General features: G+C 49.2%; 1 protein-coding gene across 6 annotated transcripts in view; it reads left to right on the forward strand.

Moving 5' to 3' along the window:
• Tbc1d2 (TBC1 domain family member 2) overlaps positions 1-26,200 on the forward strand; it is a 47,791-nt gene extending 21,591 nt beyond the window's left edge. For 3 of the 6 annotated variants that reach the window (XM_087183623.1, XM_004864947.3, XM_087183625.1), the window contains 8 exons: positions 6,558-6,953; positions 13,101-13,211; positions 14,024-14,202; positions 15,131-15,607; positions 19,584-19,704; positions 24,348-24,533; positions 25,109-25,230; positions 25,742-26,200. In XM_087183623.1, the coding sequence (XP_087039749.1) occupies positions 6,558-6,953; positions 13,101-13,211; positions 14,024-14,202; positions 15,131-15,607; positions 19,584-19,704; positions 24,348-24,533; positions 25,109-25,230; positions 25,742-25,949 (1,800 nt within the window). In that variant the 3' untranslated portion in view covers positions 25,950-26,200. Of the gene's footprint in view, positions 1-6,557; positions 6,954-13,100; positions 13,212-14,023; positions 14,203-15,130; positions 15,608-19,583; positions 19,705-20,640; positions 20,748-24,347; positions 24,534-25,108; positions 25,235-25,741 lie in introns of those variants that run through there. The other 3 variants (XM_021244520.2, XR_015440005.1, XM_087183624.1) reach the window with 3 other exon arrangements.
• The last annotated feature ends 107 nt before the right edge of the window (positions 26,201-26,307 follow it).

Below are 26,307 nucleotides of genomic sequence, written 5' to 3' on the forward strand. Positions count from 1 at the left end.
AGTGATTCGAGGGGGTTCATTCAATCTCACCAAGTCTTTCCTGAGGGCCTGTTGTGCACATATACTATTTCAGGTGCTGGGAAAAGACAGTGGGCCAAGGACACAGGCCAACCCTACAGGATGCACATTTCATAGCAGAGATAGGCACTGAGTAAATAAAAACCTATGACAGCTCCCTTACATTCAAGGGGAAAGGTCAGGAGGAAGTTATTCAGACCTTTACAAATCTAGATTTTTTTTTTTTTAATTGGGTCATTCCCAGTAAACCAGGATTGTGGCCTGGGGAAGAGGATGGGAAGAATGAGCCTTGTGGTTTAGCCTTTGATTTGGGGCCTAAGTAGACTTGGAGACTCCAGCCATCTCACACATGCACTGCAGTCTAGTGCACTATTCCAAGCACAGGCCTTCATGGGAGATAGCACAGACGCAGATTCTGGCTGGGTGCAAGTCCTGTAACCTCTCTAGCCTGTTTCTTCTTATGTAAATGGAGGTACAACCGTGTTTTCTGGGGAAGCCCATGCCTGGCACCCCTGGCTGCCCAGCAGGTTTGGAGTATTACCATGGCATCATGGCCCTCGGTGCTGATTCCTTTCCATCTTCTGAGGGCAAGGTGTTCCCCTGAGTGGCTCTGAGAAGCTGGTGAAGTGCTGTCATCAGAGCGTCCAGGAAGCGTGCTCAAGGAGCCTTAGCAGGGATGCAGGGAAGGCCAGGTCTTCATTCACTTTTGCCCCACCAGCTGTAGGATTTCACCTGTAGCCCAGATACCAAAGCCAGAGGGGAAGGAAGCAGGAAATTGGCTCTTGGCCTTGAGGTGGAGCAGAAGACAGAGCAGAAAATCCCACTCAGCGTCTGGGTAGCTGGTGGTGCTCAGGCACTAGATGTGCTGGGTGTGAAACAGCTTATCCAAGACCCTCAGAGACCAATTGAATAGTGAGAAAAAAGTCCCTGGGCTTTCTGGGGCCACACCTGCAAGGTGCTTTCCTGTGTATTTTTAGTGGGAAAAACCCTCTAGTTTCAGGAAAACATGGGAACAGGTGTCTTGTCCTGGCTCAGCCAGCCAGGTGGTCATTGCCAATGACTTTAGTGACTGTGTAAGAATTTGCCTCTCAGACTCTGTTGCTCTCTGCTATCAGAGACCTCCCACTCCAATGGGGAACAGTAGTACAAATGCAGTAACTACACAGTGTCAAAGCTTTCTGTGCATTGTCCCTAGTTCTTAGGACAGTTACAGGAAGAAGAAATTGAGGGTCTAGGAGCTTCTGCTCAGGGCTCCTAAGAGCTGAGCTAGGGTTCAGCCTCGAGTCTATCTACCTCTGACCTTTCACCATGCCATGCTTGAGGGACTCAGAGAAGCTGAATCACCTGAGGTTACAGAGCTGGGAAGAGCCAGGACTGACCTGGCTCTCCTTTTCCTTGTCCACTATGTCCAGGATACTCATCACAGCCCAGCTGCCTCTGATCCATGATCTATGGCCCAGTGTCAGACCTAAGCACCGAGACTGCTCTTTGGGAAACATGAGTGACCCTGTGCTCCTTGGTGTAGTATTGAACCCTCATGGTGACTCTGATACCCATTAAGCCATTATCTATCCCAGCACTGCAGTGCTGGCCCCACGGGAGATTTGAACTGCAGGAGGTAGCACCAGATGGCTAGTTGGCCAGGTGACTGGGGCCCTTCAAGCTGACAGACCGCACCGCGCCTGAAGGCTGTCTGCTCTGGCAGATGGCAGGCTCAGTCTAGTGGTGGTGGCCATCTGTTGGCTGCCATGAAAGTTGAACCCTTGGGGACCCTGCCTGGGGTTCTCTGGGGCTGCCTTGGCTCACTCAGGATTACTTGGTAAAGGCATATTATTTGTTTAGGAAACTTGATGGGGATAATGTGTGGCCCCTTCTTTATATCTCCAGCCAGAGACTTCAGAGTATGCACACACACACACACACACACACACACACACACACACACACACACACGCACACACCATGAGCCCTAACACTGTGGAAGGAGGGTTGGGAGGCCCCTTGGCCGTTAAGCTTGGAGGGGTCACTCCTGGCACATTTTCTCTCTCATCTTTGAGGCAACTCTGCACAGAATAGGGGTCTTTGTCTCCATACTAATTATGAGAAAGCTGGGGCTCACTGAAGTAACCAGCCTGAGGCCAGCTTCATTAGATAAACCCTCATGGATCTAAACTGGAGACTGTGTTAGTCCATTTTTGTTGCTATAATAAAATGTATGATGCAGACTACTTTATAAAGGAGAGATTTATGTTGTCACACAGTTTTGGAAGTACAAGGTTGAGGTGTCACATCTGGGGGATGGCCTTCTTGCTGGCAAAGTCCAGAGTAATACAGGGCATCACTCAGTGAGAGACAATGAGCACTTGTATGTTTCTGTGTCTAATCTGGTGCCTCTCTCTCTCTCTCTCTCTGTTACAAAGCCACCAGGATTCAATCACAGAACCTCCACCCTAATGACCTTACCTGATCCTAATCCTTCCAAAAGGCCATATGTCTAAACACCATAGTCAGATTAAGTTCCATCCTTTCCATCCTCTTAATATATCACAGTGGATATAAAATTTCAATACATGAAGCCTCAGGGAATAATTAAACTCTGTCCAGATCCCAGCAGGTCTGAGGCCTATGTAATTCCATAGCTAATGACCCTTCACCTGACCTCTCTTAGACCCACTTACCTTAATTTTAGTGGTAAAATAGTGGGGTGGGGACAGTGACTGCACACCAATCCAGAATGTTCAGAATGAAGAATTCAGCTTCCCAGAGCTCTGCTGGGATTAACATTCCTGTAGCTCCACCATGACCAGCAGCCTAGACCATTTTCTGATTCAGCTGAGATTTAAAGATTACTGTGGGTGACTTCCTGGTGAAACAACCAGATGTCCTTGTTCAGACTTGCTCACCCTATGTGGGCATATTTCCTCCAACGTTGGCAGAATAGACTCAAAAGCTCATTCTATCTCCTGTCTCCCTCTTCCCCAATCTGGATCTCAAAATCTGAGACCAGAGTCCATGCACCAGACTAACACCTGGTGGAACACAGCCAGGAGAGAGAATGAGAGCCCCAGGTAGACCTGTTGGAGGACTGTGGAAATGAGTTACGAATGGAGGAAACCTAGAGGCCAGTGAGGTCCTGGGGACCTTCTAGCCCAGCCGTCTTGCTGTCTCAGGGGGAGAAGGAAGCCTCAGAAAGGTGAGGGGTGAGAAGTAAAGGGCACAGTGGGCTCCAACAGAGGACTCCCAACTCCTGATCCAGGAGCCTAGCACTTCTCCATGCTATGTGGACCACAGATTCTGCAGTAAAACGTTTCTTTCAAAAGTAGAAATAACCCACGAACACAGTAGCATTATGCAAGATACCCAAGAGGCAGAAACAACTCATGTGTCCACTGGTGGGTCAATGGGTAAATAAAATGCGGTGTATGCAAACAAGGAAATACTATTCCAGCTTAAAAATGAAGGAAATTCTTACATTTGTTACAATATGGATGAGCCTTTGAAGATGATATATAGCAAATGAAGTAAGCCAGTCACCAAGTGATAAATACTGTATGATTTCACTCGTATTGCTTGAGGAAACCAGTTTCTATCTCAGAGATATAGAATAGAATGGCTGTCCAGACCCCACTCTCCTGGCACACCCAAGGGCTCCCACAGCTCTGACCTGACTCTCATTTCTCAAGACCTTCGCTCCAGCTGTCTTACAGCTTCCTTTAGAAGGAGCCAGACCAGCTCTGGCCATCCTTATGCTTCACTGCTCTATTTAAACTGCTCTGCCATTTCTAATTGTTCTAGTCTGCTGCCTACCTCCACCCCAGCCAGAAGTCATTGCCTTTTTCAAGCTCTGTGCCCCTACAAATACCCTTGCTCCTCCATCACCTGTCAGGCTCTGAGGAGTTCCTCCAAAGAAGAGATAGTCCTCAACTCAACTCACTCCCCCCTTGAGGTAGGTTCGTCAGTGTCTCGTCACAGAAAAAGAATTTCAGGACACATCAGTGGGAGGCATTGGAAGATTCATTAGGCAGTTAAAGAAGTATATACTCAAAGAAAATAGAAGATGGACACTCAAGAAAGAGACGCACTATGGTCTGAGTTTGGGGATATAAGTCCCTGACTTATGAATGAGTTCAGTCCCAGGAGAATGCCTGAAAGTCAGATTCATTTGGAAATCCAACAAAGTGAGTCTTACAAATCTTTGACACAAATATACAATGTATATTGCCTTGCACTTCCTATCAGTCCCCTCTTCATTACCACTGCTTTTCCTCTTGCTTCCGGACCTCCTGGGCTCTGAGTGAGCACTGTACTACTGTACTGTACTATTGTACTGTATAGTAAGAACACAGCAGTACAGCTGTGACAATGTCCAGCAGACATGTGAGCTACTCCCACAATTTGTTTGCATCTACAAATGTTTGAAATGCGAGGTCCAGTCATATCTGTGAAAGTTCGCAACTCGAATTCTGTAAGTTGGGGACCTACTGTATATAAATGTTCTTGGAGGTATCCTTTAAGAGGTATCTTTGAATCATTTGGGTCTGTTTCTTCATTTTAAGGTCAGGTTGGTTCCCTTTACCTTATCAATAGGTTACTTTATAAACTTCTAGGGTTTTTTTTGTTTGATTGAACCCAGAGCCTTCGTACTGAGCTACAGTCTCAGCCCCTTCACACACACCTTTTAAAATTTTGAGGCAAGGTCTTGCTAAATTGCCCAGGCTGGGCTTGAACTTGAAACCCTTCTGTCTCAGCTTCTCAGAGTACTGGGGTTACTTGCATGCACCTCCATGCCTGGCTCATGGATTTATAGTATTTTGTAGGTGTTTGGGTGTGATCCTGGAAGAAAAAAACAAACAAGCCTAGGGAGGAGTACAGATACACATAGGGAGTAAAGATGTGGAACACAGAGATGGATAACCCTGGTTAACTGTGTGCCCTGAAGTTACAGTTTTTAGAAGTAAAATTTTAAAATTTCATTTTCTCCTTTCTAACTGTCTTTATTTCTTCTATTCTAGCTCACCCTCTCTTGTAATAAACTGTTCCATTGTAGTGGTTTATCTTTGCTCCCACCAGCCTCTCTGGTCATGGGAAATGGGAGCATGGCTGTCCCTCTGTGGCCCCGGCACCTGGCACAGGGCCTGGCACCAAGTAGGTGCTTGGTAGAGGTTGGATGACTGGGTGGGAAAGAGAAGGAGAGAAGAAATGGTCACTAGTACCAAGGTTCTGGAAGACTCATTCTAATGTCATTAACTTCTCAAAGAACACCCTAACTTTTGGCAGTTCTCCAAAACAGAATTTTTCTTAGCAAATAATACTCTCTAGCTGATGCATTTTTAAAAATACTTTGACATGGCGACAGTTGCTGTGCTTCTGACGTGCTTTTTCCAGTGAGTCTGTCAGGGAGCATAGCAACATGGCCTAAAAGGCCCTCTTTGCCATGTGGACCTGGCTTCTGGGCTGTCTGGCTTCTGGTATTCTGATCCTAGTGCAGAGTGAATTCACTTTCCAGCTTTGAGCAAGACAGGCCTGAGCCCTGGGCAGTTAGAGGCCTAGGAGTAGGGAGCCCAGGAGTCCTGGACTTTCCATGTGATCAGTTGCCTATGCCCAGGAGTAAATCGACACACTTCCTTGCACCAGTTTGGCGAGCTGAGGGAGCTAGGCACAAATAAATTGAATGAGGCTCTTTGTGTGGCTTTGCATGGGGCTTGCTAATGCATTTCCTCTCTAATACTGTCTCAGCCTGATTGGAAGTGACTGGATGCTATATTAAGAAAGATTTTGAGGTCTCAATTTGGCATTGCAGGAAGGAATATCATGATTAATTAGTAATATCTGCCACAGAGAGAGGAGGAGTAATACCTATGTGCCACAAAGCTGCCGCCCCAGGTCTTACTACCAACTAAGCTCAGGCTTTGGAGTCTGGATGACTTGGGATTAAATTTCACTCTGTTCTCCTGGGCATCCATTTGTTTATCCCTGAAATGGACTTGTATAATTCTGAGTATGGCTTCAGCGCCATAACAAAGGTACCTAAGAGTTCTATGGCTTGACATAAGTTCCAAGTTTCTGTCTCTTGTGTTGAAGAAAGGAGAGGAAGGTGAGCTACTCTGTGCTGGCAGGTGTAGGGGGCAGCTGTTCTGCCATCCTCAGCATGTCACTTGTGGATCTAAGCTGGCTGCTTTCATTCTTGCCATTTATCAGCCAGAAGGAAAGAGAACCAGACCGGGGGGAGCATGTGTCCAGTGGTTTCAGAGGTGACCCAGAAGCAGCTCACATCACTGCTCATTTCCTATTTAAGCAGAATAGTCACTTGGCTACCCCTATGTGTGATTTACTGGGAAGTCGAGTTTTTAGTTGGGGAGTTCTGCACTTGCCTGGCACTCTGATGGGCAGAGAAGGAGGCAATGAGTGTTGGGATGAGATGCTCAGGGCACTTTCTGAGCATGTCTTGGGGTGGGTAGGCCTGGTGACAGCATGTGGGTCCCTCTGGCACCTGACAGGCCTTCCCCAAGGTCACAGGTGCCTCCCATCTCCCTGCCCAGGAGCTGGTGCAGATCCTGCACAAGGCGCTAGAGGCTGCGCAGCAGGAGAAGAGGGTATCCAGTGCGTACCTGGCTGCAGCTGAGGATAAGGACCGGCTAGAGCTGGTACGGCACCAGGTGCGGCAGATCACAGAGCTGAGCCGGAGAGTGGAGACCCTGGAGAAGGAGCGAGAAAGTTTAACACATTCAGTCAGCCTTCGAGAGCAAGAGGTGCAGGAGCTGCAGGAACACGTGCAGCTGCTCATGGACAAGAACCAAGCCAAGCAGCAGGTCATCTGCAAGCTCTCTGAGAAGGTCACCCAGGACTTCACGCAGCTCCCCAGTGAACCCCACATGCCTCCCAGCCCTGCTGACAGGGACCTCCTAAGCCAGCAGGAGAGGATGGAGCACCTGAAGGTAAGGCCTCCCCATCCCCCAGGATGCTGTCTCAATGCTTATGGTTTTCTAGATGGAGCAAGAGTCTCCCTCCATCTGAACAGTCATACTGGAAAGAGATGTGGATGGGAAAATTGCTCTTCACTTTCTCACTGTCTTCACCTTTTCATGACAGCCTCAGCTGCTGAAAAGTACAAATGTCTCCAGCTTATCAAATTAGAGATGAAAGAGCCAGGATGTGCAAGGTCTGGGACCTGGCCTGGACAGCTTGCTTTAGTGCCACTCCAATAACCCAGAAACCCCAAGGTGCCAGGGCTGCCCTCCCAGCCACCCTACACATGGTACAGGTAACCTGTGGTGGCTGTGGCTTGCTTGTGATAATGGCTTCTTCTCATTTATGGAATTGGTAGGATGTTCACTGTGGCCAGGCACTTTGCATGATCTTACTTCATCCTCACACCAGTCCTAGGAGGCAGTCACTTGTAAGCTGCCCACTTTGCAGAAGGGAATGTTGAGGCTGAGCAAAGTTAAGAAGCTGGCCTGGTCTGCTCAGAGGTGGGGAGCTGAGATGGGGCTAGAACTCACTTCTGCTGATTTGTCTGTCTATTCTGCTGTCTCAGCTGCTCTGCCTCTTCTATCATAGCTCCTGCCCCTGTCCTGCCCCAACCTTCCTGCTCTGTCCCTGTCTCTCTACCCAGACTGCTCCAGCCCTCGGGGACTGAGGCACAGGGAGCAGGAACTTTAATTGAGGTGTAATGCCTGCCATGGCCTATAGCCTCCTCCCTCCTCTCCAGAAGGCTGTGACAGGACTACTCAGCCACGACGAGGCCTGAAGCTCGGTATTGATACATGCTTGTCATTCTCGCTGTCCCTAAAATCAGCCATATAGAACCAGGGCCAGTCTTGCCCAAATGGTGCCACTCACAGCTACATATGCATACCTAGGTAAAACCTTAGAAACTCCTGTGCTCCTAAATCAGGAGCAGGAACTGCTAGGAGGTTTCAAGGTGGGGGCAGGGTGGAAAAAAGAAAAAGAATTCAGGAAGCTTCTGAGAGAGGCAGTGGGAGTGCTGAACAGCAGCCAGGCTGTTATGGGAGGCCTCCTATAGGAGTCCAGGCTCCGCCTCCTGCTAGTCACGTGGCCTTGGGCAAGTCCTCTCACCTCTCTGTCAAGTGGCCTAACCAGTCCTGCTTAGAAGAGTTTTTAGGAGAATAAAAGACGAGAACCTGAAACCCAGATTCCCTTTCCTGTTGGCAGAAACTGAAAAATAATATAAAACCAACTAGTCCTGGAAGTGTTTATTAGTCTAAATCAGAAATTCTTCTGGTTTAAAACAAAACCAAAGCTTTTACATGGAGATGCAGCTGATGGTCGGGGAGCTGCAGTCCTGCAGTACAGTAGGATGCTTCCTTCTGCCCCGCCCTAGCCCCAGCTCCAGGCCCTCCTTTCCCCTCCCCTCTTCAGTAGAGCAGCAGAGGCCAGAAAGTAGATGAGACTGCCTGAGAGCTCCTTGTCACTATGGACTTACCTAGGAGCCTGCGTATGTCCTAAATTCACTTTTCCAGTTTTATTTTAGCAGTAGGCCCAGCTGGAAGGAGGCTCTGCAGTGTGATTCACATTGATGTGGTTCCTACATTTGCAGATCATCCTCCAGTGTCTTGTGCTTTAAAGAGTTGCATGTAGCAGATATTTCTTTTTCTTTTTTTTTTTTTTTTTTTGTTCCGGGGATCGAACTCGGGTCCTTGCACTTGCGCAGCAGACGGCGAAACCACTGAGCTAAATCCCAGCTCCAGGTAGCAGATATTTCTTAAAATTTAGCTTTTAGAAGATCCATCAAATAAGCATCCATCATCCTTAAGTCTGGCCATAGAGTTTGCATGTTTCTTGCTTGCCCTGTTTTTTTTTTTTTTTCTTTAAATTCTTTCATTGGTACATTTTAAGTATACAGTACAGTTACATTCCTCATTGGGATCTTGTACCTTTACATGACATATCTTGGTTCTTATTTTTCTCCATTCCCTGTCCTCCCTTCACTTCCTCCACCCTTCCCTATTTACAAAGACTTTGTTACCATTTTTTCCTTTTCTTATAATTTTTCCTTTCCCTTCTTTTCTTTCCCCTTCCCCTCCCACCTTCCCTACCTCTTTGGACCTTTTCTTCCTATTTCAAATTATAGACTGTCATTTTAAAAACAGAATCACTGATCTTGAGTGTCAGAGCCAGAAAGACTCAGAAGCCTAGTGTGCCCCTCCTTTTCTGGAACAAACTGGTCCAAGGTCACACAGGATGAGACATAGGCCAGCAGAAGCCCCAGGTCTCCTCACACAAGCACCCGTCCTTGGCCACAGGCACTTTCTAAAGAGAGTCTCTGGGCCTACAAAGCCGCAGCAGCAGCTCCCTGCTTCCAGTCCCCTTCTTCCACCCTTTTTCCACTTTGCTGTGCTGGTGGCTGTCATGTGGCTTTTCTCTGCTCTGAGGTTTCTCTTTTTCTTCCCTACAGTTCTGAGCCATGGAGAACACTCAAGGTAGGGCTCTGAGATGAATGGGAGGGTGCTGCTCCATCACAACCCCCTCCCCACTACTGGTCCAAGGGTGCTCACACCACCCCCATGTCTGGGCACGTTTGTGCCTCTTCTAGAACTGGAAGCAAGGTGCCTCATGTGACAAAAGCCTTGGAAATGCCACTGAGCAACTTATAGGCCTGGATAGAGTGGTAACACTTCTAGGCTAGGATGGGATGGTAACAAAAAGATGGGAGCCAGCATGTTGTGGAGGGGTTTGCTGGGATTCACTCTGAGCTGATCAACCTGTGTTTGGGTCTTGGCTCTCCCCCACACCAGTTGCAGGACAGAGGACCTTCCCTTCTCAGTGATTGTTTCCTCGACTGTAAAAGGGAATGATTGCACTTTAATACTGATCCCAAAGGTAGTGGGCCAGGTACAGAGCGGGTACTCAGAGACTTGAAGATCCTGTCTTTCCCGACCTCCCTGGTGCTCACTGCTTGTCCTGGGCATTTGGCAAGAATCCATATCAGCAGCAGTCGGAGAGTGTTCTGCAGACAAGGAGGAGCAGGTGGGCCCTGGGAGCCTTCTTGCATTGTACTTGCCCTGTGCTAGCTACCACTCTAAGCCTTTTGTACATATGAGCTCACCGATCCTCCCAGGAGCCCCTTGAGGTGGTACTACTGTTGTCCCCAGTGAGGGGACAGAGCATGGGAAAGTTAAGTAATGTGTCCAGAGGTGCAGTGGTGAGGATGGAGCATGCAGATAGTGTGGCCCCAGCATCCTTGCGCCTGACCTGTACCAGCAGCGATGCTAGCACACAGGCAGTGCCCACATCTTCAAAGTCCTGTTATTATACTGCCTGCCAGGTCAGCCTGCATGCATTAGCTGGGAGACTACAGAGGACCTCCCTGGGAGGCAGGGACTAGAGTTTGGGCCTTCTGGTGGCTTCCAGCTACGAGGGAGCTCAGAGAGTGACCAGGAAGGAAGTGCAGTGGCCACAGTACAATTGTTGAATCCACAGACCTGGGCCTGGTCATACTCTGCCTTGTCCTGGCTGCATGGCCTCTGGTAAGTTCCTTTCCCTTTAGGGTCCCTGAGGCATCCTCTATGTTCCCAAGGATGACAAAACATTTCTTCTAGTGGTGCTGGGAAGCTCAGTGTGGCAGTGGCAAAGGGAGCCATACAGGGAGGCATACAGAAAAGTCAGACTCACGTGAGTGGGGTGTGGTCCTGGGAAATCCTGCCATTCCCAGGAAGTCAGTCCCTGTGCCGAAAGCAGCGGGCTTCTCAGGACCTCGAAGGTCTCTGCCTCATAAGGATAAAGAAGTGGGAGTCCAAGTGGGAGCAGATTGCTTTGCACAGAGGAACAGCTGCACTCACTAGCAACATTTCTGAGATAGGGAGCCAGGATTCTCATCCAGAGAAAGAACATGGCTAGAGAGGAGGAAGACAAGGCTGGGGAGATGGATGGCAGGCTCCAGGCCAGGAGAGAGCAGAGTGAGCACAGCAGAGCACAGCCTTCCCAGCAGAATAAAGGTAGTGAGCCATGGCCATAGCTCAAGTCCTCATGTGACCCTTTTTTAAAAAATTCAAATAAATATCCTTTATTAAAGAAAAAAAGGAAAATTGTTAAGCACCAAAACTGTATGTTATTACATTGCATGTACAATAAGAGAAACATGATTGCAATACTTGGTGTACAAGTACTTAACTTTGAAGTCATGAGTGTAAAAAACATGAACAAAGCAATACAATAATTACAATGCAGAAAATTTGCACTAATGAGCAAAAGGCAACAGTCAAAACAATTATTGTAGATGTCCTAGCATTACTATAAATGCTTGCTTAGTATTTTGTTTGTACTTTTTTTTTTGGTACTGGGGATTGAACTCGGGTCCTTGCGCTTACGCAGCAGGCAGCGAAACCACTGAGCTAAATCCCCAGCCCTTTCTTTGTACTTTTAATACTTTAGAATGTTAATTGAGGGTATTTCTTGTAAATCTGCAGAAGATGCATTTACAACCCACTATGCACACTGTCCGTTTAATGTCATGGTGAGAAAGCCATCCATAAAGTCAATCACAACGTGCTAGTGTTTCTGCTTCTACCTTTATAATACTTCACAAAGCTAGTAAATGGTGAATCAGTTTGCCAGAATAATTTTTGTGTACCCAGAATGGCTAGAAACATGCCAGTTTTGTTAGCTCTAATGGACTTTATTCATGCAAAACGACCTATGGCCTTTGACTTTTTTGAACTACATCTGGCTCCCCTCATGTGACCCTTTCCAAGGTTTGTCCAACCTGTTGTGTGCCCCAGGAGCAGGTTCTCGCTACCACCAGGGACAGTTCACACAGACGGGGAGGTGTTGGCTCAGAGCCATTCATCATAGCAGAATTCAGAATCAAAGACCAACTGAAAACCTTAGGGCTCAAGTTTTAAAAACAAAAAGAAAAGGATTTAAGTAAATTATCATAAATTCGCCCAGAAAAGAGTCATCAGTCATTAAAAATGATCATTGGAGCTGAGCACATGCCTGCAATCTCAGCTACTTGAGAGGTTGAGGCAGGAAGATTGCAAGTTCAAGGCCATCCTGGGCAACTTAGCAAGACCCTGTCTCTTATAAGAAAAAAGAGGGGTTGGATGTGTAGTTCAGTAGCGTGCTTAGTAGGCTCAAGGCCCTGGGTTTAATTCCCAGCACCAGAATAAATGATCATTGGGAAACTTAGAACAGTATTTGCAATGTGACACTTTGCTATAAAATTTCCACATCATGATTACAAATATCTGATAAAATGTGTTGCTTTCAAAAAGACACTACTTGAGCACTTGCTGTGATTGGTCCTGTACATGTATTAGATTACCTCATCTAGTGTCCTTGCTGCCTAGTGGGGTAGCTGGTATTTGCCCCTTTTATAGATAAGGAGACAGAGGGTCAGAGTAGTTTGGAACCTCCCTGAAGCCCCTAGGCCAGGGTAATTTTTTTTTTCTCTTCCTCTTCTTTTTCTCCTTCTTCTTCCTCCTCCTCCTCCTCTTCTTCTTCTTCTTCCTCTTCTTCTTCTTCCTCCCCCTCCTCTTCTACTTCTTCCTCTTCTTCTTCCCCTTCTTCTTCTTCCTCTTCTTCCTCTTCTTCTTCCTCCTCCTCTTCTTCTTCCTCTTCTTCTTCTTCCTCTTCCCATCTTCTTCTTCTTCCTCCCCTCGTCTTCTTCCTCTTCTTCTTCTTCTTCCTCTTCTTCTTCTCCGCCTTCTTCTTCTCCTTCTCCTTCTCCTCCTCCTTCTTCTTCTTCCTCTTCTTCCTCCTCCTCCTCCTCCTCCTCCTCCTCTTCTTCTTCTTCCCCTCCTCCTCCTCCTTCTCCTCCTCCTCTTCTTCTTCCTTCTCCTCCTCCTTCTTCTTTTTTTAGACAAGGTCTCTCTATGTAGTCCACACTGGCTTTGAACTCACTATGTACCACAGACTGGTCTCAAACTCACAACAATCCTGCCTCAGCCTCCCGAGTGCTGACTTCACAGATGTCTCTACATCTGGCTCTAAACTTCCTTTTCTATATTGTTATTGGGAATTTCTCAAGAAAGGAAGCTTTGCTGCTCATTTAAGGGTGTGACCCTCAGGACCAGGAAGATGTCTGTGGTATAACTCCTGACGTGCTTTGCTCTCTTTTTCAGGATGACATGGAAGCATACCGGACCCAGAACCGCTTCCTCAACTCTGAGATCCACCAGGTCACTAAGATCTGGAGGAAGGTGGCTGAGAAGGAGAAGGCCCTGCTGATGAAGGTGCTAGTGGGAGCTGGTGATCATGTCTGGGCCCTGCCCCTCCCAGTCCCATGACAACCACCAGCCCACTCTCCTTACCAGCTGCCCTCCAATGAGTCCCTTCTGAGCAGGGTTGCATTACCCTCCAGTCCCTGTTCAGCAGTGTTATGAGCAGCTGTGGGGAAGGGACATCAAGACCAATATGCTTGCTTGCTGCCCCCCAGGAGTGCACAGCAGGCAGCCAGTCCAGGAAGAAGTGGAGCTGGGACCCAGAGCTGTGACTGTGCTCTAAGCAGACTTTCACTGTCCTGGTCTCAAGAGACAGAAGGAAAGGCCCTGAGCAAGCAGTTGTGTGACTTGCCCAGGCCAGGAGAGGGTAGTGGCCAGGGCTGTCCCAGGCCAGGGCAGAGGGTGCAGGAAAGCCAGAGGTGGAAGGGCTGAGGTGTGTTGGAGAAATGGAAAGTGTTCATGTGACCGATCATCACCAGAGCCCAGAGGAAGACTCCATGTTACCCCCAGGTTCCAAATGAAGAAGCTAAGGCACAGAGAGGTTAAGTAACACAGCTACAAGGATGAACCAGGATGGAAACTATAGGCTGTGCAGAGCCTGTGCTCACTTCCCTCCCCTCCCCACTTTTGGACTTTGATCCCCTCCTGCCTGCTTTGCTTTAAGCCACTGGATTCTGGGCCCCTCTCCTTTCTCCTGTATGGAGTTCTAGGAGAGGGGAGGAGCAGGAGAAAAGAGCTGCAAGGGCTGTGCTGCCATCCAGGGCACAGGCTGGGTGGCCTGACCCTGACAGGTGCCCTGACCGTCCCCACCTGCCCCCTTGCAGTGCGCCTACCTCCAAGCCAGGAACTGCCAGCTGGAAAGCAAGTACCTGGCCGGGCTTCGGAGGCTGCAGGAGGCCAAGGCCAGCGAGTGCTCTGAGCTGCTGCGGCAGTTCATCCAGGAGGCGCTGCAGTGGGAAGCAGGCACGGCCTCAGGGGACAGCGTGGAGCTGAGCCCTGTCAGGTGAGCCCAGCTACATTACCCAGGACCCGCGGCTGCCCTTCCTGCAGACTGCATGGGGCTCCTGGCAAATGAATGTGGGGCCAGCTGAAGACAGCAGGCTCAGAGGAGGCAGCGCCTTGCCCAAGGCCACACAGTCCATCATGCAGCTCACCAGGCTGCCCCCCAGACATGCATGTCACAAACAGGAGAGGAGTCAAGTCACTGTCTCCTCCTCGAGCCTAACCCTGGCTGAGCACAGTGAGCACTGGTAGTTATGTATAACAGAACGGGGTATGGCAGTGCCCAAAGGTCCATGGAGGCTGGGCAGCCCACTGGCAGGAGTCTGGCTTTGAGGCCAGACCTGGCTCTCTTGTGTGACATTGGGCAAGTCACCTTAGCTTTCTGAGACTCCTACTTAGCCTCTGTAAGATGTAGCCTACGACCCCTGCTTTGTAGGATCATTGGGATTGACTGAGATAGTTCATGCAGTGCAAGTGGTAGGGCAAATAAATGCCGAATACGTGAAAGGCCACTTGTGGGTCCCAGCTCTCCCATCTCTGCCTGTCATTGGTGGCCATCCTTGAGCCAGTTGGCTGTGGGAGATGGGGCATACAGCAATACTACAGGGTTTCTTGGCCCCAGGCTGCAGGGGTACTCAGAGGGCCTTGTGTTGCACGGGATGAGTGAGTATCTCCTAGGCCTGTGCAGCAGGCACTTCCAGACCCCTAGCAGTTACAGCAGAGCCTCTTACTGGGTCCTCAGGAGTCAGAACAGGAGTTCCTCTACCCACTGTACAGATGAGTAAACTGAGGCTGGGAGAAATAAAGTGACCTGCCCAGAGCTGCATGGCCAGCCAAGGCCAGTACCCAACCCTGTAGCCCCCAACTGCCCCTAAACTAGGGAAGGGCTCTTCTTGCAGCATATGGCTAACATGCATTTTTGCTGGCAGTGAGTATGATGAGTATGGCTTCCTGACAGTACCTGACTACGAGATGGAAGACCTGAGGCTGCTGGCCAAGATCCAAGCGCTGGAGGTACGCTCCCACCACCTGCTGGAGCTCGAGGCTGTGGAGCGGCCGCTGCGGCAGCGCTGGGCTGCCCTGAGCGAACTGACACCGTCGGCCGAACTGAAGCAGCTGCTGCGGGCAGGAGTGCCCCATGAACACCGGCCACGTGTCTGGAGGTGGCTGGTCCATCGCCGCATCCAGCACCTGCACACCCCGGGCTGCTACCAGGAGCTGCTGAACCAGGGTCGGGCCTGTGAGCATCCTGCTGCCCGCCAGATCGAGCTGGACCTGAACCGGACTTTCCCCAACAATAAGCACTTCACTTGTCCCACCTCCATCTTCCCTGACAAGCTGCACCGGGTGCTGCTGGCCTTCTCCTGGCATAACCCCACCATCGGCTACTGCCAGGGCCTGAACAGGTGAGCCACTGTGGTCACAAGGAGGACTAGGCCTTTGCCTACCAGAGCACTGCCACAGCTCTTTGGGGCCTCCCAAGACCCTGGAAGCATGAGCCCAAGACAAGGGCCAGAGCTTAGGGTCTTTGTCCTGTGCACTCCACTTTAAGCTTGACAGGTGCCAGCAACACAGAACCAAGGGGTGGTTAGTGCAACCCGGTTTGCATGCACAGAACTGGCCAGGTCAGGGATTGTCTGCACCAAGGGAGCCCAGAGCAGCCCAAGGAGAAAGGAGATTGTAAGTGGTATGGAGAGCTCAAGGAAGCCAGGGAAAGCAAATAGAGGTGAAGCCCAGCTGTCCAGCAAGGCCGCAGCCCAGCACAACACCCGGTCAGTTCCTGGGTTCTCCCCAGTGAGCATCATCCTGCGACGCATGGCACATAGTCTCTCTCTGCAGTGGCCTGGCCTCTGGCCTCTCCTTGCTGTCCACGTTGGTTTCCTCCTCTCTTGATGCACCAGGCTCTCTCACTCATTCTTTGGACACACATGGTTGTTTGAGGATGTCAGTGGACCTCTCAGCCCTGGAGTCATGGGCCTTTGGCTTATCTTCCCATCCTACCTCTCACATGCTTAACCCCTTTGTCCAGGTTGGAAATTCCAAAGAAGGGGTCTTAATGCCCCATTTCTGGTCCAATCAGCAGGAGAGGGAGAAGATAAGGTTGAGTTTGGGGCCACCTGGCTCATAGGGCTGCCTCCTCTAAAACTGGGAGGGTATTCTCCTGGACACCCCAGTTATTGCCATAGGAATTGCATAGAGTATCTCCTTTCCTGGACACCCCAATTAACTCCATAGAAATGGCATAGTTTGAGTATGTCCCAAAGCAAGTTTCAACTCAATTTATTTAAACACATATATACTTGAGCAAAATTTACAAAAGCAGTTCTGTTCCTTTTTCAGAAAGATGGCGTGTGACATTTATTTAACATAGAGTCAACATCCAGAATGTCCTTACTCAAATTTGAATGGTTCCCAAGTGTAAATATTTTCATTATTCTTATTTCTAACCTAAATGTGGGTGAAATTGAGCGTGTATATGTACAATTACTGAGAAAGTTCATGGTTAAACTCCAACAATGATGCTTCTCAATCTAAGCCCCTTGGAAAAACAGGATTTCATGCTGCTCTGAATATTGGCTACAGGTAATGTCTGTGGACCATTCATTCATTAACAGCTGAGCAAAGAGGCCTGTGCACCTCTTTCTGAATGTGTTAAAATCCAGAAGGGATAAAACTCCCAAAGCCTCTTTAAGAAAGCTGTGAAGGGAGCTGGAAGCTGAGATTAGTATGAATAATAATTTTTACATTTTGTGCAAAGGTCAGGTAGGAGTAACACGAATGGAGGGTGCTTTATATACCTGCTATCGTTTAATCTCATGTAAGAGTAAAGTAAGCCCTGGTGCCCCACTGAACAAGTGAGACAAAGTCTGAGAGCCCAAGGGACCAGCTCAGCACCTCACCACACAGGGCAGCTGGACACCCAGTCCTCCCAGCCCACCCTCACTCCAAGCAGGCACTGTGGCAGAAGGGGCGCTGAGAGTACTCCAGAGCCTTTTCTCCTGATCCCATGTGACCTCTCAGGGATGGGAGTAGCCACATATGGTCTGTAGATGTTCGGAGTGCAATCCATGCTGCAGGGCAAGAGAAATCCTTGTAGCAGGAGGGGCCTTGAGATCAGCCTCACAGCAGGAGAGAAGCTCCCCCTGTGTGGAAGGAGACAGGACTGGGGCAGAAGGCCCATGGGAACAACAAACCAAGAGAGTTGGGGCCGGGGATTTAGCTCAATGGTTCTGCCACCTGCCTTGCAAGCGCAAGGTCCCAAGTTCAATCCCCGGTACCAAAAAAGAGAGAGAAGTGGGAGATAATCAAGGGCATTTTTAATGTCTCTGTCTCTGTCCTTCTGTCTCTCTTTCTCTCTCTGCTATTTTTACTTAAACTTGATATGCAAGCACAGATAATTGGTATTCATGCAAACATTGATACTATTGCTTTAAATAGAAAGCTACATATAATAGAAAGCCTGTTCAAATGTGGATAAATTCTTTTGGAGGCCCCTTAAATCCAAGCTGCAGGCCCCTTATGCTTGTCTCCGTTGCCATCTAGTGATGGCCACTAGAACTGCATGTGTGTTCAAGATAACTGATCCTGCTTCTAAGGCAACAAATCCAGCCTGGTTAGACTGACAGATAACACAGTGATGATCTAACTGTGAAAATAAGTGGAATCCTTTAAAAATAGTCAGTTCTTCTCCCCATGGACACACCCCCTCCTGTGCAGGCCCAGTGGGACTCTGAAAAATGGCTGGAGTCCAGCTTAGTCCTGAGCAGTTAGTAAGCCCTGGTGGGAACTAGCCTCAGGTAACTGACCTTTTAGTGTGTATGGAAGTCTCAGCCAGTGCTGGCAGACAGCTCCTGGATTTGGAGTGGTGAGAGCACCAGGGTGGACTTTGAGAGTCCTAGGTTCTCCTCCCACTCTGCCATTAACTGACTGATTTTGAACCAGTCACTATGGTTTTCTGGGGCTCAGTTTTCCCTTCAGGAGTTTGTCTTGACCAGAGAAGACCAATAGGAGGCAGCTGCTCACAGCCTGACCTCAGGGAATTTTTGAGGTAGCCTCTAGATGGGGAAAGAGTGCCATGATCATTTAGTTAGGTCTTCTGTAGGCAGAAATAAAGGGAATGTGACACAGTTGTCTTTCTGAGGCATAGACAAAGAGAGTGGTAGCCCATATACCACACATTTACTATCCTTCAACTCAGTGACCTCTGAAGGCCACTTCTGCCAGCCTCCTTTTTCCCAGGACGCCTGTGACTCTCCTCCTCCTCTTCCACTCAGCTCGGACTCAGGAAGGTTTGTACAAATATTTGAACCAGAGTTGAAATTCCTTCCCAAACTACTGGGGAAGAAGAAAAGATTTCATTTTTGAGATTCAGCCCTGTATTTAAATGTCATGAACCTCAGAAGAAAGTAGAGGTCATGAATCCAGTCTAGTAAGAAAGAGGAGAAGCTATCAGGACAATGAAATATGCTCTTTAAATGCTCTGAGTCTATATAGAGAGCCTGTGGTCTAGTGCTGAGGTGTCTTCCCCCTGCAAGAGCTCTGAGGAACACTGCTCTACCCACCCCACCCCACCCTGCCTCCTTGGGGGTAAAGCTCCATGGCCTACAGGACCACCACAGGTGGCTGCAGGATTTCCTGGGGGCTAAGATAGTGCGTTTCATCATGGAATCAGAAGCCAGAAGTCCACAGGAGATATTTTGGGAAATGTGTTCTTGGATTAACCCCCAGATGCACCCCTGAGGGAAGATGGGTGAAGTGGAGAATACATTACTTCCCGGGAACTCTTCCCAGCTCTGCCCTGCAAGTTCTGTCTTTCTTACTCACGTCTCACTGGAGCCTCATGATAACTTGGTGGGGAGGTCAAGGGGAAAAGAGCTGTGTGTCAGGCACTGGGGTGTGCACATCAGGCAGTCAGAGGGCCCACAGCCCAGGCTGGGGAATATTGCCAGTGCCACTCTGCAGAGCCCAGAATTGAAGCTCCAAGAGGTCGTGCACTTACCAGAGTCCCAGAGCACATGAGTACAGAGGTGAGAACGGCTAATGTTTATAAACAGCTCAGTAGACGCCAGGCACTGGGCTGAGCATTGAATGTGTGACCTCTGTTCACCCTCACACCATCCTGTGATGATTCTGCAGAGGCTGTGTCACCCAGGAAGCAGCAAGGCCAGGATTCACATCCAGGCAACCTGATCTCCATTGTTCTGGAAACCACCCTGGTCATTGTCTCTGGAAGAGTGTTGTCACCAGCCTGGTTAGGGCGTTAGGTTGGGCTGGTGCTAGTATAGAAGCTCTACCCCAGGACCCATGGAGCCACCTCAGCCACCAGTTACCTGGCAGGGCTATAGCTTTTGCGTCACTCCAGGCCTCTTCCTCCCATACCAGGCTGGCAGCCATCGCCCTGCTCGTCCTGGAGGACGAGGAGAGTGCCTTCTGGTGCCTGGTGGCCATCGTGGAGAGCATCATGCCAGCAGAGTATTATGGCAAGACCCTTATGGCGTCCCAGGTAAGCTGGGGAGGGAGGGCACCTGTGGCCACACAGCCAGGAACCCTGAGTGGTTCCTGTGAGCCAGTGAATCTCAGGACAGTGGGAGTCTCTCAGGCCTCCATTTCTCCTTCTGTCTGATGGGCCAGTAACCCTTCTCTTGGACCCCTGGGAGGGTCTGGCAAGCTGGTGCTTGTAGAATTGCTGGAGCCCTGCCCACAGCACAGACTGATGATATTCATGCGGTGGTAATCTCATGTCCTTGGCTTCATGGGGAGGAGAGGAGAAAATCTAGTGTCTCTTGCCATCTGCCAGTGAAGAATTTCAAGACACAGGTCCGCGGGATAGGAGCTGGGGAGCACAGGAGGCAAGATGATGCTTCCTGCCCACAACAGCTAACCACTGAGATGCACTGCCTCCGTCATCTCCTCCCCTTCCACTGGCCTCTGGCCTTGGTGTCGGGCAGAGCAGGGCCCAGAGCCCTGCTCTCCTGGCCAGCTGTGTGGCCTTGGCACCTGATACCATCTCTCAACCCCAGGCCAGCCCACGTTAGAGTGGGAATAGGGTTGCTTCATGGGCTTATATAAATGCAAAGCAATCTCAAACCTGTCCCCTGGCTCTCAGTTTTGCCTGCCATTCTTGCTGTGTCAGCCCTTTCTGCTTTACCAAGAGAGGCCATTTACTCCTTCTGCATGACCAAGTCTAGCCGGCTACTGTATGCCTCCCATCTTTTCCCTCCTTTCCTCCACCCACTATCTAACACCAGCTCCTCCTCCTGGATACCCACCTGGGGAATGGGGTCCCTGACAGGGGAAGCTCAGGTGCATGCTGAGGAGAGAGCAAGACTCAGGAGCCATCAGTGAGTAGGTGGGGACCACATGAGGACTGCCTTTGGCTGCACGGGAGGGAGCCTGAGTGGTTTCAGTGGGGCACTGTTTTGTTTTGTTTCTGAGACAGGGTCTCTCTATGTAGTTCAGGCTGGTCTTGAACTCACTATGTAACCCAGGCTGACCTCAAACTCACCATGAACCTCCTACCTCAGCCTCCTGAGTGCTGGATAACAGGTGAGCGCCACCCCACCTGCTGAAGGGGCAATATTTTTCTCACTAATGACAAAGTGGTACCTGCTCGTTGATGCCATCAGTAGTCAGGCTCCTTTCAGCTCCCTGATCTGCCATCCCTGGCCTGGGGCTTTCAACCTCATGCTTATCACCTTGTATGCACAAGAGGACAGCACCATCCTCTGCCCTGTGGCAATGGCCTAGGCAGAAAGAAGCAGAGAAGGCAGGAGCTGGCTTCCCCACCCAACAGATTCTGCTTAGCTCTATCTATGGTCAGAACTGCCTCTTATGGCTGACCCTAGCTGCAGAGTGAGCTGGGAAATGTGCTATATTTTCTTTCCATGTCTTAATATCTCTGAATTTTAGGTGCGTTGTACCATCAATGTCAAAGTTGCATTTTTTTTAATTGTAGAGAATTTTCCACATTCAAAAAAAAAGTAGAATAGTATAATGCACCTCCATGTGTCCATCACCTAATTTTCTTAATTATTGACTCAGGGAAGCCAGTGCTGTCTCATCCATCCTCCAGCCACTCCTGCTCTGATAGTCTTGGTGTACACCAGTTCATCTATGAAACCTTCAGGAGGTTCAGTGGCATGTCAGACCCAGTGTGTTACCTGGGATTCTGAGCTAAATGTGTAGCCTCCACTGCTACATGAGGGGAGCCATTGGGTGCTTGCCATGGCCAACACCAAAGCCTAGGACTTTGGTAGGAGACAACTGAGAGCACTGTGGTCCAGGCAAAGAAACTAAAATAGGGCCATCAAAGAGGGAGAAAGGAACCATAAAAAAAACCATACCTTGGAGCCAGGGAAGGAGCCAGGGCTGGATGGTCCCCAAATTTTTTGGCACCAGAGACTAGTTTTGTTGAAGACAGTTATTCCATGGACTAGGAATAGGGGTATGGTTTGGGGATGATTCAAGTGCATTACATTTATTTTGTACTCTATTTCTATTATTATTACATTGGAATATATAATGAAATAATTATACAACTCACCATGAGCTTGTTTTCCTGTAACTAGATGGTCCTATCTGGGGGTGATGGGAGACAGTGACACCTGAAGTGTTGCTTATGTCCAGTCTACTCTGTAATCTTTTTTGGTTGCTGTCACTGCAGCAAACCCTGCTTCACAAAGATAGGATGTGGAAATAGAAGCAGGCTTTTCAGTGCTTTTGTGGTAATCTCAGGATATTCCACCTTGACTCTAATTCAAAACATATGGAAATTTGAAGTTGTCTCAAACATACCTTTAAGGCCACTGTCATTTGCAATCTCAAGCAGTTGATCTTCTGCACAAAGTCAACTTACCTAGTTTGCTTAGGAATGGGTTGCAGCTCCATTCCTCCTTATTTCAGGGGCCTTTTGTGGTAAGGAAAACTGAGTTAAGGGGGTGAGTTTTAATGTGGTTGGTAATTTTAATCACATCCTACAAGACATTGCTAAGTTCAGGTGACATTTTTGGGCTAGCCAGCATTTCTCTGTGGACAACACAGTGCATAGACTCACATTCAGAAACAACCTTTTAGCCTGAGTAGTAAAATTGGAAAACTGTCCAGTCATTCCAGCTACTCCATCTGTCCATATAGCAACACAAAATGTCTGACTTGGTTTTCCTGCTATGTAATCATTCAAAGACTTGAATAGTTCTACAGCTGTGGTGTTGGTTGGCAACAGAAGTGCACATAACATAGCCTCATGCATATCCCCCTGGAAAATGTATTGCACAAAAGAAGCATTGTTGCCTTATTGTCCCATGGGTAGACTTGTCAACCTGGATTTCATCACTGTGACTAATTAATCCTATTTAACAGTTATGCCTCAATATCCTCAGCTATTTCATCAATTCATCTAGTTATGGTGCTAGCCAAAAGAGGAAAATATGCCACCTTTTGAAATATAGCCTCTCCTAAAAGCTCACAACAGATGTTCTCAGCAGCAAGCAGGACCATTTCTTCACCAATAGTGATGGGCTTCTTAGCTTTAACAATGCAGTTAGCCACTAAGTTAGCCACTGCACACCCTCAGTGCAGACACATTTCATGACACATTTCAATAATTGCTTCTGTTCTTCATGTTCACATATTTTTTTCTTTTGAAAAACTCCAAAGGCTGGTCTTTTAATGCATGGTGCTTGGTCTCTGTGTAGCAAAGCAGGTTTGAAGGTTTCATGGCTTTGTTGGAAGCCAGTTGCCACATATTATACAAAGTAGGCTTGGAGAATGTGAATCACCTTTGAAATGAACCTTTACTATAAATAGGACTCTTGGTATTTTCTTTTAAGTGCAGCTTTCTTTTTGTTGGTAGTCTTCTGCTGTCTCATTATTGGATCTTTCCCCCTTTTCAAAGAAGCTCTCCAGTGACTTTTTTTTTTTTTTTCATTTTGGCTAGGGTCAGTTTGTGGGCTTACAAAACTGACTGAGACAAGTGTTTGGTGTGGGAAAGAGGCACAGACAGAAGTGGTAAATAACCCGAGTTCGATCCACGGTACCAAAAAAAAAAAAAAAAAAGAATTGTGTATCAGAAGTGTTAAATAAAATATTGGATAGGCCACGTGCAAACTAAAATATGTGTTGCATTCTGACTTACAGCCTGCCAGATTCAGCTATATAATTGAAGAACACCACTCACTTGCCACTCTAACACCTGCTACCAGATATAGCTTAATTTTCATTTGTTAGTCACTGATAGAATTTTTCTGTGAGTCTGAAAATATGATTTATTATGGGCTGTGCTGAGTCAAACCTCTCTGCTAATGTTAATCTTTATTTGCAGCTGCTCCCCATTGCTGACATCACTGCCTCAGCTTCACCTCAGATCATCAAGCATTAGATCCTCATAATAAGTACACAGTCTAGATCCCTCTCATGTGCAGCTCACAGTAGGGTTGTGCTCCTATGAGAATCTAATCCATTGCTGATGTGATGGGAAGTGGAGCTCAGGTGGTAATATGAACCATGGGGCTTGGCTATAAATATAGATGAAGCTTTGCTCACACCTGCTGCTCACCTCCTGCTGTGCAGCCTGGCTCCTAACAGGCCACAGACTGGTATCAGTCCAAGGCCCAAGGACTGGAGGCCCCTAATGAACAGGTTCAGTGAAACAAGTGTAGCAGCATGACAATGGCCACCAGGGAAGGTCACTGACAACCACTGGCCCACACCATCCGTTTTTGAGAAGATCCCTTGACATCTAGTGTGGCAGGACATATGTCCCAGGAGCTTCCCCAAACATCTACCAAGCTTCCATCAGGCTTCAGGCCCAAGGTGGGTACCAGCTGATAGAAACCTAGGGACAAAGCTCCCATTTCTCCCTGGCTCTATGCACCAGCCCAGTTTCTCCAAACTGCCAGGAGGAGCAGCTTGGCTTGAGATTTTTCAGGTGGGCAAAGGAGGTGAGGACTTGCCCACCCACAGAGAGTTCCACTGCAGAGGCAGCCCAGGTGACTTCAGCCTGTGTTGAGGAGCAGGCAATGTGCATCCTGGACAAGGCAGGCTCCACACAGGGGCTCCAGGGTACACATGGACTCACTGCATTAGGAGCTGGGTCCTGGTGGTGCAGTCCTGGGGCTACAGGTGACTGGCCCTCTTGCTGCCTTCCAGGTGGACCAGAGGGTGCTCCAGGACCTCCTCTCGGAAAAGCTGCCACGGTTGATGGCCCACCTGGGGCAGCACCATGTGAACCTCTCCCTAATCACCTTCAACTGGTTCCTCGTGGTCTTTGCAGACAGTCTCATCAGTGACATTCTCCTGCGGGTCTGGGATGCATTCCTGTATGAGGGAACCAAGGTAGGGTGCTGCTGGGCCCTCACCAGTCCCTTTACCACTCTGGGAATTGGTTCTACCCCTGGAGAGTGGGAAGATAATATTCATCTGGCGGGGCTGTTGGGGACATCTGATGGCATGCTTTGTAAACTGAAAAGTAGGGTGCACATATGAGAGGAAGTGGTGCCTCTGCCTCTGAAGATAGGCCCTAGGGTTGGAGGCCCTGGAATGGCATCCACTGCCCACATCACTCAGGCCCCTCCTTCTCTTCCTCCTCTTTGGACTAACCCATGCTTTAGGAAGCTGGAGCTTGGGTCTAGGCAGGTCCCATCATCAAACCCCCATGGAAAGAAAGTTTTAACCCCACTGGGTCCAACAGGACCTTGCCTTGTCTCACCTCCCCATGGAAGATGCCCAGGGGTATAGCTGGGACTCAACCTAAACCCCTTGATTTTAAGCTGTGCCCCCTTTAGGGTCTTTGGCCTCCCCCCAGCCCCTGTGGCCTTCCCCACATGTCTGCCTTCAGTGCCTCCAGGCCTCACTGCCTACCCCCTCCCTAATGTGTCCTGCCTGAATCCCCACCATGCCCACGCCCCCAGGTGGTGTTCCGCTATGCTCTGGCCATTTTCAAGTACAATGAGGAACCAATCCTGCAGCTGCAAGACAGCCTGGAGATCTATCAGTACCTGCGCTTCTTCACCAAGACCATTTGTGACAGCCGGTGAGCCCTCCCACCCCCACCCCTGCCCTGGCTGTCTGGGACCTAGGAGACCCCAGTAGTGACTGATTTTCCGGGCACTTTCAGTTTTCTGCCACCCTCCCCTACCCTGATACTCCTAGCCTGGAAGCTGGACTGAGTTCCTAGAATAAGCCCCGTGAGGCTTTTACCCTCACTGTGTCTTCTGCTTACAATGCTTCCTTACTATCTCCTCCAGCATCATCATCTTTGCCTGATTGGCATTAGTCACTTTTCAAAAACCCAGCTCCCATGTCACCTCCTCCAGGAAGCCTTCCCTGACCAGCCCATCCCCCTGGGCTAGGTGCCCCTGAGAGCTTCCTCCTTCCTTGGTGCACACTTCTCTGGGTGAAAATGGTCTTAGTTGTTTCCTCCCTGAGCATAAGGCCTAGGGACTAGGCTCAGCTCAGCCCCACGGTGGACAGCTGTCTGGAAAGGGCAGAAAATGCAGGCCTGACAAGACCCTGTGTTCTGGGCTGACTGTGCCCTCTTCCAGGAAGCTGATGAACATCGCCTTCAACGATATGAACCCCTTTCCCATGAAACAGCTGCGGCAGATGCGGATGGCCCACTGGGAGAGGTTGGAGGCTGAGCTTCGGGAACTGGAGCTGCTAAAGGCCAAGTACCTGGAGAAGCAGGCATCCCGGGGTGACACAAGGCCTGAGGGTGGTGCCAGCGAGGATGAAGGGGAAGGTGATGTCTGACCTGGCCGGTCCCCTCCCCAAAGCCTTTCTCACCCCTGGGAGTTGTTCAGAGCCCATTTCCATGTGGCCCTGGATAAGTCCCTTCTCTCCCCAGGCCTTGGTCTCCTGAGCAGGATATTATGGTGAAGCCATTGGTTGGGTTACCTCTCAAAGGGCACTGACTCGGATGCCACCCTGCCTCCCCTCTCCACAGAGCACTGTAACATTCTCTAAGTTACATCTATATAAAGCAGTGTCAGTACTGGAAATCACTCACCAGCTTTGGGACTTAAATGGTTCTCAGTTATGAGCTGTTCCTGGATGGGGCCAAGGTGCCAGGTGTGCCGCCACAGAGACCTTCTTGCTCAGGCCTCTGGCT

The sequence above is a fragment of the Heterocephalus glaber genome, unplaced genomic scaffold (genome assembly GCF_053883595.1).
Source record: "Heterocephalus glaber isolate CG9 unplaced genomic scaffold, H.glaber_assembly_v1.0 deba00001481, whole genome shotgun sequence".
Classification (NCBI taxonomy): domain Eukaryota; kingdom Metazoa; phylum Chordata; class Mammalia; order Rodentia; family Bathyergidae; genus Heterocephalus; species Heterocephalus glaber.